The 16,689-nt window shown below is 39.9% G+C and overlaps 1 protein-coding gene across 1 annotated transcript in view; it reads right to left on the reverse strand.

The window, feature by feature from the left end:
• The window catches only part of LOC139699859 (eukaryotic translation initiation factor 4 gamma 1-like), a 109,694-nt gene that overhangs the window by 60,714 nt on the left and 32,291 nt on the right, over positions 1-16,689 (reverse strand). Inside the window, exons 8-11 of the mRNA XM_071598282.1 lie at positions 15,458-15,578; positions 13,543-13,847; positions 12,359-12,475; positions 10,729-11,683 (exon numbers count right to left, since the gene is read on the reverse strand). Coding sequence (XP_071454383.1) covers positions 10,729-11,683; positions 12,359-12,475; positions 13,543-13,847; positions 15,458-15,578 — 1,498 coding nt within the window. The remainder of the gene's footprint in view (positions 1-10,728; positions 11,684-12,358; positions 12,476-13,542; positions 13,848-15,457; positions 15,579-16,689) is intronic.

A 16,689-nucleotide genomic window follows, 5' to 3' on the forward strand; every position in this document is an offset into this window, starting at 1 on the left:
GAAGCGCGGCATCGATTCCTGGAGTGGAGACAACACGGACACCCGCCACCAACCAGACAAAGAAAACCACCCATCCACTCGAACAAAACTTACATTTGCGACGTCAGACGTATTCCTGGAGACGCGGAAAGGAAGGAGAGGAAATGGTCATGGTGATAGACGACGTGAAAATGGAAGAATGATCAGGAGAAAACAGGACGAGGGGAACGTGAGAAAGCAGAGCGGCTTTCGATTCGGGGGATACGGGAGCAGACGGCCTACGTGGACAGCATGGGGGCGCGCACAGCACGTCCGTCGCGGGAGGAAGATGGAGAAAGTGGTGGCCAATCGCGGAGGCGCATGTGGGTCTCCAGGTCTCCACGAAAGACGGCCATTTTCTCCTCCAAGGTCTTTCCTCTCTTCCTCCCCTTCATGTCCCTCGCCCGCGGTCTCGAGGACGAAGGGAGCCGACTGCCCGCCTAAAAACGAGCAAAAGCGTCGGTCGCCTCGACTCGAAGGAGACAAAATGGGCGATTCCTCAACCACGTCGATCCCGAGACTGGCCAACACACGGCACCCTGCTAGCTTAGAGCGCCCCTCTCCCTCCCTGCCCCCCGCCATACCCACTTCGCCCGGAGAAAAAGGAAACTGCCTCTCTCTCACCTGCTTGCCCTACGTGGCTGAAAGGTGCAAAGCAACAAGAGCGAATGCGTTCCCAAAACGTGGCAATTTGCCTCGTGGATAGAAAATGCATGCTCAAGGGACGATACACGATCGGGGGTTGCGGGTACCGATGGCACGCCCGAAAAGACCACACTGGATGAATCGATTGCCCCCGGGGGACGAACCTAAAGGCATGTCATGCAACAACTGTTTTCCGAGGAATTAAGTTGCGACGGAATAACATATGGGATTTTTCCCAATCGATGAGAAGAGCGCAAATAATTAAATTTATCGAGCGAGCGAGTTGACATTTGATACTACAGATTACCCTTTTGCATAGATTTCTTGGGCAAGAGTTAGTGGGAAACACTTAGTGGTAAAATGGTCTTCGAGAAACTTCATGCCGAAAGAAAAAATTAAGCCCAGCAAAACCTCGACAGGAATTACAACACTATAGGGCCCAAATAAGTCTTGAATTGCGTGGTGGATTTCACATTAAGTACGAAATAGCGCCATCTCACCAATCAAACAACGAGTTCACGATTCAACGCGATCCCGCACGCTGAATGAGTACGTGGATTAGATGACGGGGTGAGCAACGATCTCCGGCGTACTTACATCTGGACCATAGAGGTGCTGGGAAGAGCAGCGAGGGGATATTTTGTCCAGTGCCCTTGGCCACCGCTTCTCTCCTCCATTTCCCTTGCAAGGTCGTCGGTCCGTTTCCCTTAGGGGAAGATGCCCTCTTCACACCCGAAGATGCCACGTAAATCGAAACTTATTCCGTGCGCTCACATTTTATGCGAAATGGAGTGCGGTAAACAAACCTTTTAAAGCGGATTACGTGCGAATTGATGCCCCGACCCACGGGAGCAAAAACATGGTCCGTAAGCTACGAGAGGCCTCCATCGCTGCGAGAATTCCTCCCGAAAGTGGACGGGTGAAAGCGAGAGCCGACGCGGTGGCCACGTGCTCAAAACCCCGCTCCGGAGGGTGAGGCGGCACGGAGCGCCATGCTCCGGAGCGCTCGGCCGTCTCCGGCGGGCGCTCGGGTGCACTCGGTGAGACGACATCACCGGCAGCCAATCGGCGAACGGAACGAAGATCGCACGCTGTCTCGAAGGACGGACGGAAGATGGAAAAGGGTTGCCGAAGCCCGCCTCTGCATGCGTATTAGGTACATACTTCGAATGGAACTTTCCAACCTGCGATCGGCCGCCCCCGGGGCGAGAACAGAAGAGAAACTACGAAAAGACTTGACCACATTCTTCGTTAACAAATATACGGAATGAAACGTTCATTATGCGATATCAAGCGAAGTTCTGCCAAATGTACAGTATCGCCATTTTGGAATTTATAACTGAAAATACAAAATGAGAGGATTTCAAAAACACTAAGAACGCATTCCGGACGAGCTTAACATTAAAATGCGGTGAAATTACGAACAGGAAAAGAAGCCTAAGTATGCCTCCAATTCCCTTCAGCAAGCCCACAAGGCACCGTTGAGTATAAAACGCTCCGACTGGAGCTTGAGTCACCATGCCGAGGGAGGGTTTAAAGAGAGAGGAGTAAGGTTAGGACCTAGATACGACTGCTAGCACGTTGACTCAGTCAAGCGGTAATTAAGGTTCGACTCATTCATTCATTCGAGCTGAGAGGGCAAAGCGATTCACCACAAAATTATAAATCAGGATAAAGTGTAACATATGTAGTCCAAATTAATGTACATGAAGTGCTGTATCTAATACGCGAAAATCTCTCTCGGGCAATGAAGTCAACTAGGTAGTGCACTTGCCAAGTGGCGAGTCCCGCCCCACCTTTGACATGGGTGATGCTCTCAACTCTGCACAGCAGCACCATTAATGGCAACCATCTCAATTACCAGTCATCTACAAAATACCGGTGTTTTCACAGACAATATACTACTACCTCTCTTATTTTATCACGGCACTAACAAGTTATTTTACTAGCAGACCTCCTCTACCACTTCATAGATATCACAAAATTCTTTAGTATTATACCTTCATACTTTTAAAATAATGTCCTCCTGCTGCTTCCAAACTTCTCCACATGGGTTATCTCAGGTCCATTCCTTGCTCTTTCAGCTGAGCAGTAATTTCTTAAATAATAATTTTTGCGAATTTCCCACTGCTGCCAATGTCTTCATTCTCCAGTTGTTCTCTCTCCTATCACATTCATAAAGCTGACAATTTCATTCTTCACACTGTTCTGAACTATTTTTGATCTCAAAACACTATTACAAACTACCCAAAGAAACATTCCTCCAAATGCTTATTCACATATTTTTGCCAAATAAATGCACGCTTTTATTCAGACATTTCCCAAAAGAATTTGCTTTCTGACAAGATTTATCCATTTCCACTCTATGTAAAATACTATCCATTTTCAACAAATTCATTGAGCTTAGGCGATTTAAGGGCATAAAAACAATTTTCTTACTAATATCTCTGCATTTACTAAATCTACCTTCTGTTCCCTCTATTCTTGTACTGTCTTCCAAGGTGTACGTGGGCCAAAATGCCTTTCAACTGCCTCGCTTGAATGTCACTGATAGCATTTGACATTTGTCATTGACAGCATAATTGATGAACTCTAGTTTAAATGCAATACTGAAAGACAATCTTTTATCTTCAGATCCCATTGTGTCATTATCATTTTTACTTTTCAAACAATTAATTGCTTCTGCTATAATTTTGATACGATTGAAATTTGTTCTAAAATCAGCCATTTTCTATACCTTTACGACACACACACAGACACTTGCTACGGTCAAATGACTGGAGAGACTGAGTTTATCAGGAGAAATACTATGTATGAATGCATAAGCAGAGGGGTGACATCCCCACTAGCCCGACGCATATTAAGTTTTGCAGAGCGCCACAGGTGAGATCACACTAAATGTGCTACATTGTATAAATTTACACTTCATTAGGGAATTTTTTAAGGAAGTAACTTCAATGAATTATTAAAACTCGATTGCTTCTACCACAGATTTCAAACTGTGATATTATCAACATTTGCAATAAAGGCAACCATTTTCTATGCCTGATGCCAGACAAAATACTAAATAGTAAGTTTTTCTGACGAATCGGGGTTGAGCTTACAGGTCAAAGTTAACCTTATATCTGAGGCCCATTAAAAGATTCAGGCTGACTTTAAGGCACATTCAAAGAGTGAAGAAATATGTTTCCTATGGGTCGGGAAATACGGCCCATTTCATTTCAACAATTCACACTGCCTTTCTCTGAGTATAGAGGGAAGGCAGGAAATGAGCAACACTCCCTTACTACCAACTTAAATGAAGCCTTGTCTTCAGGCCCAAATTCTGAAATAGCCATCAGTTTTTCATCAAGCACCTTTGATGCGCCATTACATCCGATGAAAGTTTTATCAGCTATTATTTCCACAAAAGCTTTTGCATATTTCTATCTTCAATACAGCCTGCTAAACATTGACTCTTATGGGCTTATTAATATATTTAGAAAAACAATAAACATTGTTTGCATCAATAATTAATTTATTTAGCTGTATTTTTGAACATAACAGTTTCAGGTTTAACTTTGTGGAATTCCTTCATTATGAGGATAAAAAGAAACAACATTTTCACCAAAAACATTTAATATTTCATGATGATGATGCACAGCATCAAAACCATGGTTGTAAAATAATAAATCATTTTGGTGGAAATGTTAACTTTCTTTGTTTTTTTGAAATAAGTACACACCCTCCATGGCAATACTGTACGAGATATTATTGCTTGCTGAGTCCCGCAAAGTGTATTTTAACTTTGATTCATGTTGATATACCCTGTGAAAACTAATCAACTATATGCAATGATTGAAAAAAATTGCTTGCCATAACCAATATTTGTTTTACCTGTTTTAATCCACTACATGTAAAACAACCTGTGATTCACTTTCTTTCACCCATATGATTACAAGTATATGATTCTGCAGAGGTAAGATACCAGCTACAATTAACCCAAGTGATAAATTACCTCCCCAAATTCATGAGAGCCTGTGAACTCAAAGACACACTCAGTCATTGGAAATTACTGCTGCCAGTGGTCTGGAAAGATAAATGGAAAGGGAGGAGTCGGGTATAAAGGGAGGGAAAGTTTATACGGAGCAATGCAAATCTTTCCCTTGAATGCTGCAGTTCAGCCTCAGATTATTCATTTCGAATAAATATTAACGCTTTATGCCCATTTAGAGTATACAACATTGACTGTCTCAACGGTAAATGTCACTCATAAAATGGTGAATTAAGAGTACGGCTGGGGTTGATTCTTCTCATAATATATGGTAAATTTCTAAGCAACTCTTAAGTGTTCCAAAACACATAATTAAAGAGCCTGAATAACATTAATGAAACTATACCTATTGATTGCTCTGCTCCTTTGAGCCTACCCCTTAACAAAAACATTTCTGATACTTGGATTCTAAGGTTACCTCCAATAAGGTTTGAATCAAATATTGGAAAATATAATATTGAAAAAAGTCTTTAGAATGGTTATGCACAGTCAAACCAAAAACATGCTAACATTTGGCAACACACAATTACCTTTTCGTTAGAGTCATCTGTAGCCACAGTTCATCACTATTTAAAATTATCACCTATTCTGACTATGCCATACTTTAAGTGGTGCTGAGTCAAGAGTGGAGGCACCACCACGAGTGCATACCAAAGGTTTCTTTACAGGGAATAACATCTCTTAGGGGACCACCTAACCAGTTTCAGCAAGATCATTATTTTACCCTTTTTATCATTGGTTTGACTGAGCCAGTTAAGTGATTTCCGAAAAATAAATGAAAAAATTGTGTCTACTGGTAGAAACATTACCTTGAGAAAGGTAAACATCCTGAGCAGACTAAAGAGAATTCGATATTAGTTGCAGTGAATCTGAACCTGTCATTACGTTAGCTAATCAGTTTTTGGGGTTCTCAAGGAACAATTCCCTTAGTCTACTTCGAAACTGGGCGAACTACAACAGATGCACACTAAGCAGCATTATTAGACCACATTTACAGAAGAAAAGCAGGAAATACGTCCACCATTGGTCCATAAAAAAATTGTTTCCATCCAAGAACATACCGGCGCATTTGTTGATTGATTCTAACTTATAATAAATGTGAAACTCCAATAGCCGTAAACAGTTTACCTTTCTAAACAAAGAAACATTTCTTTGTTTAGAAAGGTAAACTGTTTACGGCTATTGGCGTTTCACATTTATTATATATTACTAGCCGTAAGAGCTCATTCCTATCAATATATGATTCTAACTTGTTTCTCATACCCTCCAATTCTCCAGGTTTGGCTCCTTCACAATAATACAAGGGTTGTCTGAGTTTCCGACCTCAACAACATAATGGCAGCACCCTTCAACAAAAGTTGGGGAATGTGTTCGTGAATGTGGCGAATGGTACATATATTTCCTTCACTTTGTTCACCCAGTTGTTGTAAAATGATCACTCGAGGAGGACTTGGTGAAAATGGAAAAAACTGAGTATCAAATAGTAATTGAATATTTGTTTTTACAAGGCAACACACCCACAAAATCAAAGGCGAGTTGAACGCTCAGCACAGGAACTCTGCAGCATCATTTGTGACCATGAAATTTTGGACTGATTAGTTTAAATATGGCTGTACCAGCTTAGCTAATGGAGAGCCTTCGGGATGGCCAAAAACTGCAAAACCACCAATAGCATCATAAAAGTTCACCAAATGGTACTGGAAAACCATTGAATTAAAGCTAGAGAGATAGCAGATGCCATGGACATATGGAAATAATGCATTTGCCATGCACATATCGACGGTAGAATTGTTCATTCTTAGAGATATTCACACATTGGGTGCTGCGTTTGCTAACTTTGGACCAAAAATGCATTCCATTGAACATTTCCAAATGGCTCTGTTGGGAGCGGTTTACGAGAAGCGAGTCTCACATTTTGCCTAGATTCAAAACTGTAGATGGAAAATGGAAACACTCCCGAAACGAAAGAAAGTCAAAAATGTGGACTGCCAAGGGTGGACCTGCTCCAAAAAACATGAAAATGCTTACATCGGCTAGGCAGGTGGTAGCGAGATTGTTTTTGGGGATAGTCATAAATTTGGGTCAATAGATCACCTTTAAAGCGCAGCACAATGACGGCAGACTATGATGTATCATTTATTGGCAATCTGAAGGTATAAATTGCAAATAACTACCGTATATGAAGAAGCACTCATCCATCAGGACAATGCACCTGCTCACACTTCAGCGATCACCTTGGCTTAAAACTCCTGCATTGTAAATCAACTTGGTTGAGCACATACCCTATTTACCAGATCTGACCCCTGCGGACAATTTCCTGAATCCTAACCTCCAAGTGCCATTAAAAGAGAAGATTTTCATCAGAAGAGGAGGTTATCACATGCATAAATGCATATTTTGCAGAGGGCATCAACTACTATTTGGTAGGGTTAAAAAAATAAAGACCTTCCCGTGTATCGTCATTTGTTATGTCACAAACTTTTCAGACTACCCTTGCACCTCTTCTCCAATATGAAAAAAAGGCTGGTGGGACAGAGATTTTATCAAAGAGGTGTAGAAACAAATGCCTATATTGCAGACCTTGACAAAATGCTTAAGCCCAAAGTAGACTAACATATAAGTGCCTTATTCAAAAAAATTTAATAGTTTTAATTTTCTGCACAGCCTTAATGGTGGCAGCAGCCAGGAGATCAGGCATCTCTGCATGAGCAAATGCTGCAATCCCTGATTTGATGCAATTCCTCTTGCTTCAAAATTTGGGGGTGGTAATCCTCAAAGCATGTAGGTGGTGGTACTTGTTCAAATATTAATTATTCTGAGTCTGGCAGGTGCCAAGCACCCAAGCCTCTCCTTACAGTATTATCACATGTGAAATGCTATCATCACTCAGCAGCATTCGTGAATCAAGAATCATACTCCCTAGAATTAGCATGATTAAAGCCGTCCGTAAATTAGTTAAACCAGTGGGAATTCCAATTATGTAGGCAGTAATTCAGAGAAAGAAGAGATAACTGAGGATATAACAGGTTAAACACTGACCAGTAGATCCCTAATAACAGTCATCAAAACATTCTTACCCGACAATGATTTATGGCCAATGAGTTGAATGCATTAATTAATTGATTTACAAGTATCATACATGATGATGTACTTACATTTACTTCAGTTAACAGTTACAGCTACTACTAACAATCATCAAATATGAAGTAGAGCATGGATATTTATTGCTTCCACACACTTGGTTAGGAATAATAAGGGAAATGAGCTCTAAACAGAAAATAGCACACTCACAACACAAAGTCGAATTCCAGCTCTAGCATTACACATCACTCAAATTTGATAAGAAAATCCTCTTTCGGAAACACTGTAAACCATCCAGAATTGAGGTAAATTTTAATATCAACTGAAAAATAGCAATACATCAAAATACATGCATGCCTGTGAATATTTTTCACCTCTTTTGGTCCACCAAATAAACCAGAGAAAATACCAGATCAAAAGGTTTTTCTGAAAACTTAAAACATCATATGGTCACTTCAAAACCAGGGCACTGGAAGACTCGTGCAAGGATAGGGATACATTATCAACTAAATACATGATCAAAATTCCTATGAATGGTGAAATTTGAACTATCAACCCAAGAAATAATTAAAATGCTACATAAAACTTTGCAGTGAATCAAGATAATTAAGTCTAAATAATAAGATATTAGGATAAGTAATTATTGTTCTTTTCATAATTCACAAAATTTGAGATGCAAGTAAAATGAAACAATATGCACTTGTGTTTAAGCACCATTCTACTATATAACCAACTCAGTCCTAAATTTGTTTTGTAGGAATCTTTTAAGATTGGCATTTATAAGGACTTGAGGTGCCATTTAAGAGTTTTCCTTTTAACATATTGGTGATTATTCAACTTAGATATACTCCTTGAATTTTTCAATGCCTAAGAAATAAAGTTAAGAACTATATCTGCAAGGTAATGTACTGGACTTTTTCTATGCCTATCTGAGAATTGAATGAGTCGGAAAGAAGTAAGTTCAATTAATATTAGTGATTTTTACTCTGTATCCAGTTTTTTGCAAACCAAGTCTAAAAATGGTGCTGTCACAATTTTCCAAAATGGATGTGTGGCTTTGGATACAAGTGAGATAAAGGCACCCTATACTGATGAATTATGCTTTGTAACTGGAAATGTGATAATTGTGAATTTGCTGTGCTCAGGGTATATCACTCCCCTCCCCTCTAGCTATATCAAATTGTTTACAGAAAATCTGGATCAATTATTGAAATTATCGTATCTTCCAGAGAGAGCTATTATTGTAATTTGTGACTTTTATTTTGGACTAGGCCCAAAAATCAGAGCTGTGCAAATTTTTATCCTCGTATGGCTTGAGCAGGCAAATTTTAGTGCCTACTAGAGTGACAAGTACATCCATAACTATAATTGTAATTACATATTACAATTCTACTAAATATGTTTCAACTACGCCTGATCCAGGACTGTTGGACCATGATATCCTGGCAACTACATTAACCTTAGACAGTCTAAAACAACCAGACAAGTTTATTTCCGAAAATTTATTCTAGGAGCAATATTGAGAGTTGCATTAATGCATTGAAAAAAGATACTAGGGCAGAAGTCAGCTCAGCCAACTCTTTTGAATCCAGCTTCAATTATTTTACTCAAAATTCTGTCAATTAATTGAAAGTTTTATTCAAACTTTTACAGCAAAAGAAATTTATTTAGTTAAGTATCCCTCGCATGACGTCAGATTATCTCAAAATGAAGTGAATGAAGTCTCTCCTTATTAGGTAAAAAAAGAGATCCGACAATGACCATAAGATACTCATAGCCAATATTAAAACAGCAATGCAATTAACAAAAAAAGGAAGACAGCTCAATTCTTGATGTCTATGATAGTTCTGGCACAATCAATAGGGTTAGGTGGAAGAAGGGACTATAGGTCTCAATCTCGCCCAATTAAGTCGATAAATAAATAAATCATCACTGATGCCAAACTGATTGAATCTTTTTTCAGGTTTTCAAAAACATAGGGAAATGTTCCAAAACAGTCAACTGCCCATCAAAATAGCATCCCCGAAACATTGTATCTAAAACCATGTGAATAACCAACAGGTGTTAGCCTCCCTTCAGAAGATTTTGAAAATATCTCCCCCGATAGATGGATTACCTGGAAAAATGTTGTTGGAATGCGAGTAATTAATTTAGTTGTTTGATAAATGAATCATCCTGAATTGGAATATTTCCTGACCAATTGAAAATTAGTAAGATTACACCAGTATACAAAAATAGGTGTAAAAATGTATATAAATAACTACATATGGATTTCTCTTTTATGACAATTTAGGGTCAATACTCAAATCATTGGAGTGAGCGCCTCTCTATTATGATATTGATGTCAACTGAATCCTAACTATTGAACATCGAAATCTGTCATTGAATAATTAATTATCATCAGTTCAGTTGCCAATATAATATTAAAGAATCCCATGAATTGGGTAGAGATATTTATGCAACAGGAATGTATCCAATCGGAATTAATATGAACCTCCTTTATCACACAATAAATTATGTGAACTACTATTTTTCATATTTTTTGTCTACTTATCTGGGAGCTTCTGTGGAACTGGTGCAAACTTCAGAAACAAGAATTTCACTCAAGGTTTGAATCTAAGCCGGCGGATCAATTCTTTTTAATACAAAAATATTATCTTTTACTTTCCAATATTTACCTAAGTAACATTTTTAGGAAAAAATAACTTCAGCACATGAATGCTCTTTCCAGCTCATCTAACAACCGAATAGAGGCCCTATTCTGTCATTGCTAATGCTAATAAGAAAATCAACTGCTTCGCCACCTTAGGTTATACCTGATTCAACAGAAATGTAAATGCAATGTTCGACTGCCCTCGAGATGGATTATAGCAGCAGATGGCGATGCACACAAGGTTTCCTGACCGACAAAAACTACAGAGAAATAAGAGAAACTGTGAGCTGCAACTTACTGTCGATGCCGTCATCCCCATTTGCTTGTGGCTGCCTCTGGGGAAGGGGCGGTGGTTGCTGCTCATCCATCGGAGGGGGGGCCGCCAGCAACTCCCCCGACGCCAAAGTCTCCTCTCTCCTTTCCTCTCCCTCCCCCTCTTTGGGTGCCACCTCGGTGTCCACCTTCTTCCTCTCCACAGATGCCTCCCTTGACGCCGGAGACATCTTCTTGCCAGCAGCCACCGGTTCCCCAACACCCACGTAGGGCGCCACAGGGGCCACCTTCTGGCCTTGAACCAACTTCTGCTTGGGGGGGACAACGACTTCAGGTTCCTTGGCAGCCTCTTTGACCGGCTCCTTGATGGGCTGTGCCATGCTCATACCTTCCAGAGTGGTGGTGGCCTGAATGGTGGGAATGGGGTTGATAACAGGGGGGAGTGTGGTCACGGCGCTGCCAGGGGAGGAGTTGACCTTAGTGGCCAGAACTACACTTGATGCCATGGGGCTCGGCACTCGAACACTCTGCCCCCTTGCACTGACTACCGGAGTGGGAGGCTGAAGTGGGGCCACAGGCTGCTGCTGTGCCTCTACTGGCACCGGTGGTGGCACCACCACCACTATGTTTGCACCGTCCTCCTCCTCGCCCACCAGCGGATCTACTTTGGTCACCGGCTCCATGGGAACAACAGCCTTTGCGGGCACAGCCTCGCACGGCTCCACTAAGTGATCCCTCTCCTTATCAGGGTTCTGTTTCCAGGGTTCCGAGGCTACATTCATGCCTAATTGGGGAGGGCCTACATTTTCACTGGGTATAGAATACAAACTGTCACTCGGTCCATTGAGGGCACCACTCGCGGGGGGCAGTGCCTCGCCACTGCTCGTTTCTGGGGTTTGAGGCTGGGGTGGGGGAGTCGCAGACTCTGATGGGCTCTTGGCAACTTTAAGCACCAACGCTGTGAACTCTTTTTTGAGTTTCTGATGAAGACAAACATCACTTACCATTAGTTACATATGTTTACCACTACAGCAAAGGCAGACACTATTATTATAAGTTCCACGAAAAAGCAAACATTCAAAACTTTCTCATGATAATAAATACCCCCCAGTTTGAAAAATACTCTCCGCTAATTCCTCTGAAAATTTGACTACCATTGTTGAGAAGTTCAAATAAAGCAAAAAAATGTTTCTTCATCTTTAATGGAAAAGTTTGTAAATTATCTACTGATTTTAACATTCGCATCCAAGATTCTAAAAGATGAATCTTTAAACTGCATTACATTTACCACTGGTTTCAATTGCAATGGCAAGTTTCAATTTAGTTATATTCCTGAAAATTGGATTACAAAGATTCCTCATCAAGTGAAGCTAAATTCATAAATTGTCATTAAGTTCAAAAAATATTCCATTAAAAATTACCAGCTTTAATAATGTGACAAACAAGTGTTCTAACACACATTTAAGTGAGCAACAGCAGGAAAATGGGTTATGTCATGAAACCTCGGGTCTGCAAGGACTTTTCCAGCTCAGGTTTCCCTGAAGCTCTTCTTAGCTGGCTACTAACAACAGACAATGGATGCTAATGAGGAAAACTAGCTTCCTCAACATCAAAATCCTTTCCCTTCCCATGGCAAAAAAAAGTGACCAACTCACCATGGATTCCTCTTGCGTGCTTGCCTCAGTGCTGGATGAGTTTGAAGTGCTGCCTTGACTGGCCTCATCTGCCAACATTTTCTTCACCACATCATGCCCCGTATCAGGATCAACAATCTATAACAAGTCCATTGCACATTTTAGCCACATAAATCTTGCTATTAAAATAGCCAACATTTGTACATGAGAAAATAATTAATTTATGATTACCCAGCATATAAAATTCATCTAAATGTTCTGCCATTCCAGCATGGGAATTTTAAAACCAACACAATTTCCTTGCTATGAAAGCTTTCTCCTTCACTGTATATTTAATACCTTTTCCTTATATTTTCAATAAGAGTTTAAACTTCAAATAAACAGTTCCAACATGATACGGGCACATTTCCTAAATGTAATGTTCCATACAACGAACAGTTAAGTAACCCTTGCACGCCAATGCATCTTTAAGCTCACGAGGTTTCTTTTTTCATGAATTGATCCTGATGTTGCATGAATATTATTTCACACTTCACTCCAATATGTAGAGGGTTTTCCAAAAAAAGGCTCATGTCCATAAAATCAAATACTTGCCAACAATGGCATTCCTTGCGAGGTATTTTTAATTTTGACATAAAAATTATGCATTTATATATATCTTTAAGATTTACCATTGAAATTAAAAAATAATATCGGTAACTTTTTTCATTAAGTGAGGATTTTAGTTTACAGGCATATTAGATATAGAACAAGAATATTAAGTAGAACAAGCATGTAAGAAAAGCTCAGGAAAAGACTGCTTGAAAATTTGCATAATACTTTACAATATAATAATACAAATACCTTGAAAAATGGGTGCCATTTTCACAATGATCACAAAAATTTTGTAGAATTTCTTCAAAATATTTTCTAAACATTTCACTGAGATAACTGGAAATTTCAGATGAAATATTCTTATATGAATACAGATCACAGGAGAGGCATTCGAAAATTTTCTTCTTTGTGGAAACATCCGAAACATTGCTGACACAAATTCCTACTCCACATTCCTGGAACCACGCGCTCACGTCAAACTTACGCCTCTTCTCCCGACCCTGCATATTCATGCCGAGGTGCCAATTAGCCCACTCCTTCACCTTAAATATCTTGCCTCTCCCCGGTCAGCAACATTGCCATCGTTGCAAGAGCATAACTTGAGCACCCACCTGTATAGCGTGCTTCCTTGGTTTCCTGTCTTGCTGCGTTGCCGAGGGTCCACCACCACTCCCGCTGACTCCCACCACACCAGGGGGCCCCATCACATTGCTCACCAGCCCCACACTTGGCGGAGGTCCACCCCCTCCGCCGCCCAGCCCACTCCCGCCACCCCCACCAACCACCCCCTGCTGGGCCATTGGGGCCACAGGTGACTGCTGCTGCAGGGCCGGCTGTTGCGGGGGGGTCCCCCCATGGCCCCCCCCACCCGCGCTGCCCCCCCCTGTGCTCCCACGCAGGATCGGACTCAGGTAGACTGCAAATGGGAGGGGACCACCACAATTCAACTCCTACACCCTTGCCTGAATATTCCCTTACTTCAACAGCCACCATTTTTTATTTATCAATCATAACTATTCACAAAATTCAATTCAAGGAATTCCACACCAGGAACCATTATTTTTTTATTTATATTAAAAATGAACCAATAATTTCTCATTGGTGGCTGATGAGATATTTAAATGCTATTCGTCGATAATTCATCAAAATTTTGATTAAACATCAATTAGTACCATATTACACAAGGATGCATAGATAAAACTCAGGTTAACAAAGCTAAAAATTCAAATAATTCCCAAATAATACAGCTACCTCTGAAAACAGAAAAATGTTTTCAAGAAAGCTACAAATTAGAAAAAATATCTATTTCCCAAGGTATTGAAATTCATATAAACCAGTTTTGAGTAGACACAACATTACATTCTGCAATTCACCAGCAATCAGTGCCAACATATACTCCCATATTTAGCTCTCAAATTGTAGAAGTTACCTCTATTTATTCATAAGTTCAACAGATTCAGGCTTGAGGTTGTGGAAGTTCATCATAATGAAATAAGGACAATTTGCACTTTTCCACAGTTTATTTAACGTACGACGCGTTTCAACTCACAGAGTCATCATCTTACGAGTCTTGAACCTGATGATGACTCTGTGAGTTGAAACGCGTCGTACGTTAAATAAACTGTGGAAAAGTGCAAATTGTCCTTATTTCATTCTATTTATTCATTTTACTCACCTATCACAACTTAAAATTATTAACAGAGCATTGTCAAAATATTATATTAGTATTAATTAAAATGCAATTAATTTAATTATATTTATCATTCAACCAGTTTGCTACGAAAATGTGAGAAACCTTACACTACAGTAGAAATTTTGAGTAGATTCTGCAAGTAAGATTACAGACCCTCAAAACTTGACCTTCCACTAAACATTTTTACATATTTTTGAATAAATATTTGCTATTCTCACGGCAATTTCACTACACTTTCCAAAAAATATTTACTAACTATAATTGGAACAGATGCTAAATGCCAAATTAAAAAATCCATAAAAATCAGCTTAACACACTAAACTGTAGAAGAAATTGGAAATATTTCACAAAATAACCAAGAACACCACCCAATAAATAACCTCCCGACCTTAGCCAACTGAAGAGTTATTACTCAATAACGGGTCAGCTCAAGTATCATTGGCCAGAATTTAGTACAGCTAATGTTCACCATGGATTGAATGTAAAAAGCAGAACATTATTGCTGGTCACTTAGGTCACTACTAGCAGATTGCTGAGGTTGGTTTGTGTTTTCCTTGCTAGGGAGAAGTGGGTTCAATATTATGGGCTGGTTTAATATCTCACCACGATGATAACTCATGGCATTCATGGTTTGTGATACCACTGGTACAGAATTGAAAGAGGACGAGTGGAGGATTGACCACCAGACAAAGAATTTACAGATTTGCAGCCCACCATGCTGTCACATGTCAGAAAAAACTGCTCCCACTTGCCTCTCCTATCACCAACCAACCTCCTCCTCTGCCACACAATTCATCTGGAAGACCAGTGACCCAAACGCAGCTTAAACTGACCTTGGTTAGGTTGAGGGCTAGCAGTGTAGGAATACAAAGGTGGCTGGAACATCATCTGCTGCTGTGCCGCAGGATGAATAGTATATGCCCCAGGTTGCCTTGGTGGAGCACCTGGTGGGTACTGAAGAAAAAGAAACGATTTTTTTCCTAGTTTTCATTGTTCAAAGGAATAAGGAGGCATGAAGAACCACATCAATTTATTGCCTCTCCCCTAGTTGTGTGCTAGTTGGAAAAGCAAATTTCTCATTTGAGAGATGGTTTTTTTTATTCTATCTTTGTGCTTTACAAATTTCTTATGATATAGATCCCACCAACATATTGAACATTATTAAAATTTAGGATTTAAATTATCTAATGAGGACAAATCAATAACCTTCTTGTCATTTAAATGCAACCAATTTCAATGAACTTAATTATCATGGGATCGTGATGGTGTGGTGGCTAACATACAGGCTTCCCACCAACCACCAGGTTCAAATCCTGGAGATGGCAAATATTTTTCAGTGGTATCGCAATCCCTACTTGAGGTGCTTTGTGGAGAGCACTTTGAATGAGTACTAGTGGTCCTGATGGGATGTTAAACTGTGGACCCCTTGGTGCCTTTCGACAGGAGTACGCTAATGTTGACCCTGAGTTTCCACCCTTCCTATCCCATCCTTCCCTAATGGTGATAATGACCTTAGCTGTCGGTTGCATCCCATAAAAAAACTACTATTAAATTATCATTTCTATCCTGCACTACAAATATGTTAGCAGTAAATCATTCTGGAGCACCACATTTCACAACCCATACTTGGCTATTATTTATTGTCAAGTCTGATTCTACCAAGGTTCTTGCAATTGCGGTAATCTTTATAAAAATTTCTCTGCCAAATGGGAAGAGGCAGTCTGCAAATGTCAGCAGCACTAAAGAGAACATGAAAACAGAACTTTATAAGATAAACATGATAGCAGGCTACTTGTTCCTAGAATACATTAAGATACAATGACACACAATTAATAAGATAACACTGACAATGATTAAGGGATTAGTAGGACTGCTTACAAATATTTTGCTTATGTCTACACTAATACCAATGAAAACTATTTCATCATATGACCCAATCATGCTATTATTCATCTAGTTGTTTACATTTGGAAATCCATATACTTGCATACCAATGCCAGCATGAGAAAACAATAATTACACGCTCCCACTGTTTATCATTACAATGCTATCATAATGGCTTTAA

The sequence above is a fragment of the Hetaerina americana genome, unplaced genomic scaffold, assembly GCF_022747635.1.
Source record: "Hetaerina americana unplaced genomic scaffold, ioHetAmer1.1.p SCAF_93, whole genome shotgun sequence".
NCBI lineage: Eukaryota > Metazoa > Arthropoda > Insecta > Odonata > Calopterygidae > Hetaerina > Hetaerina americana.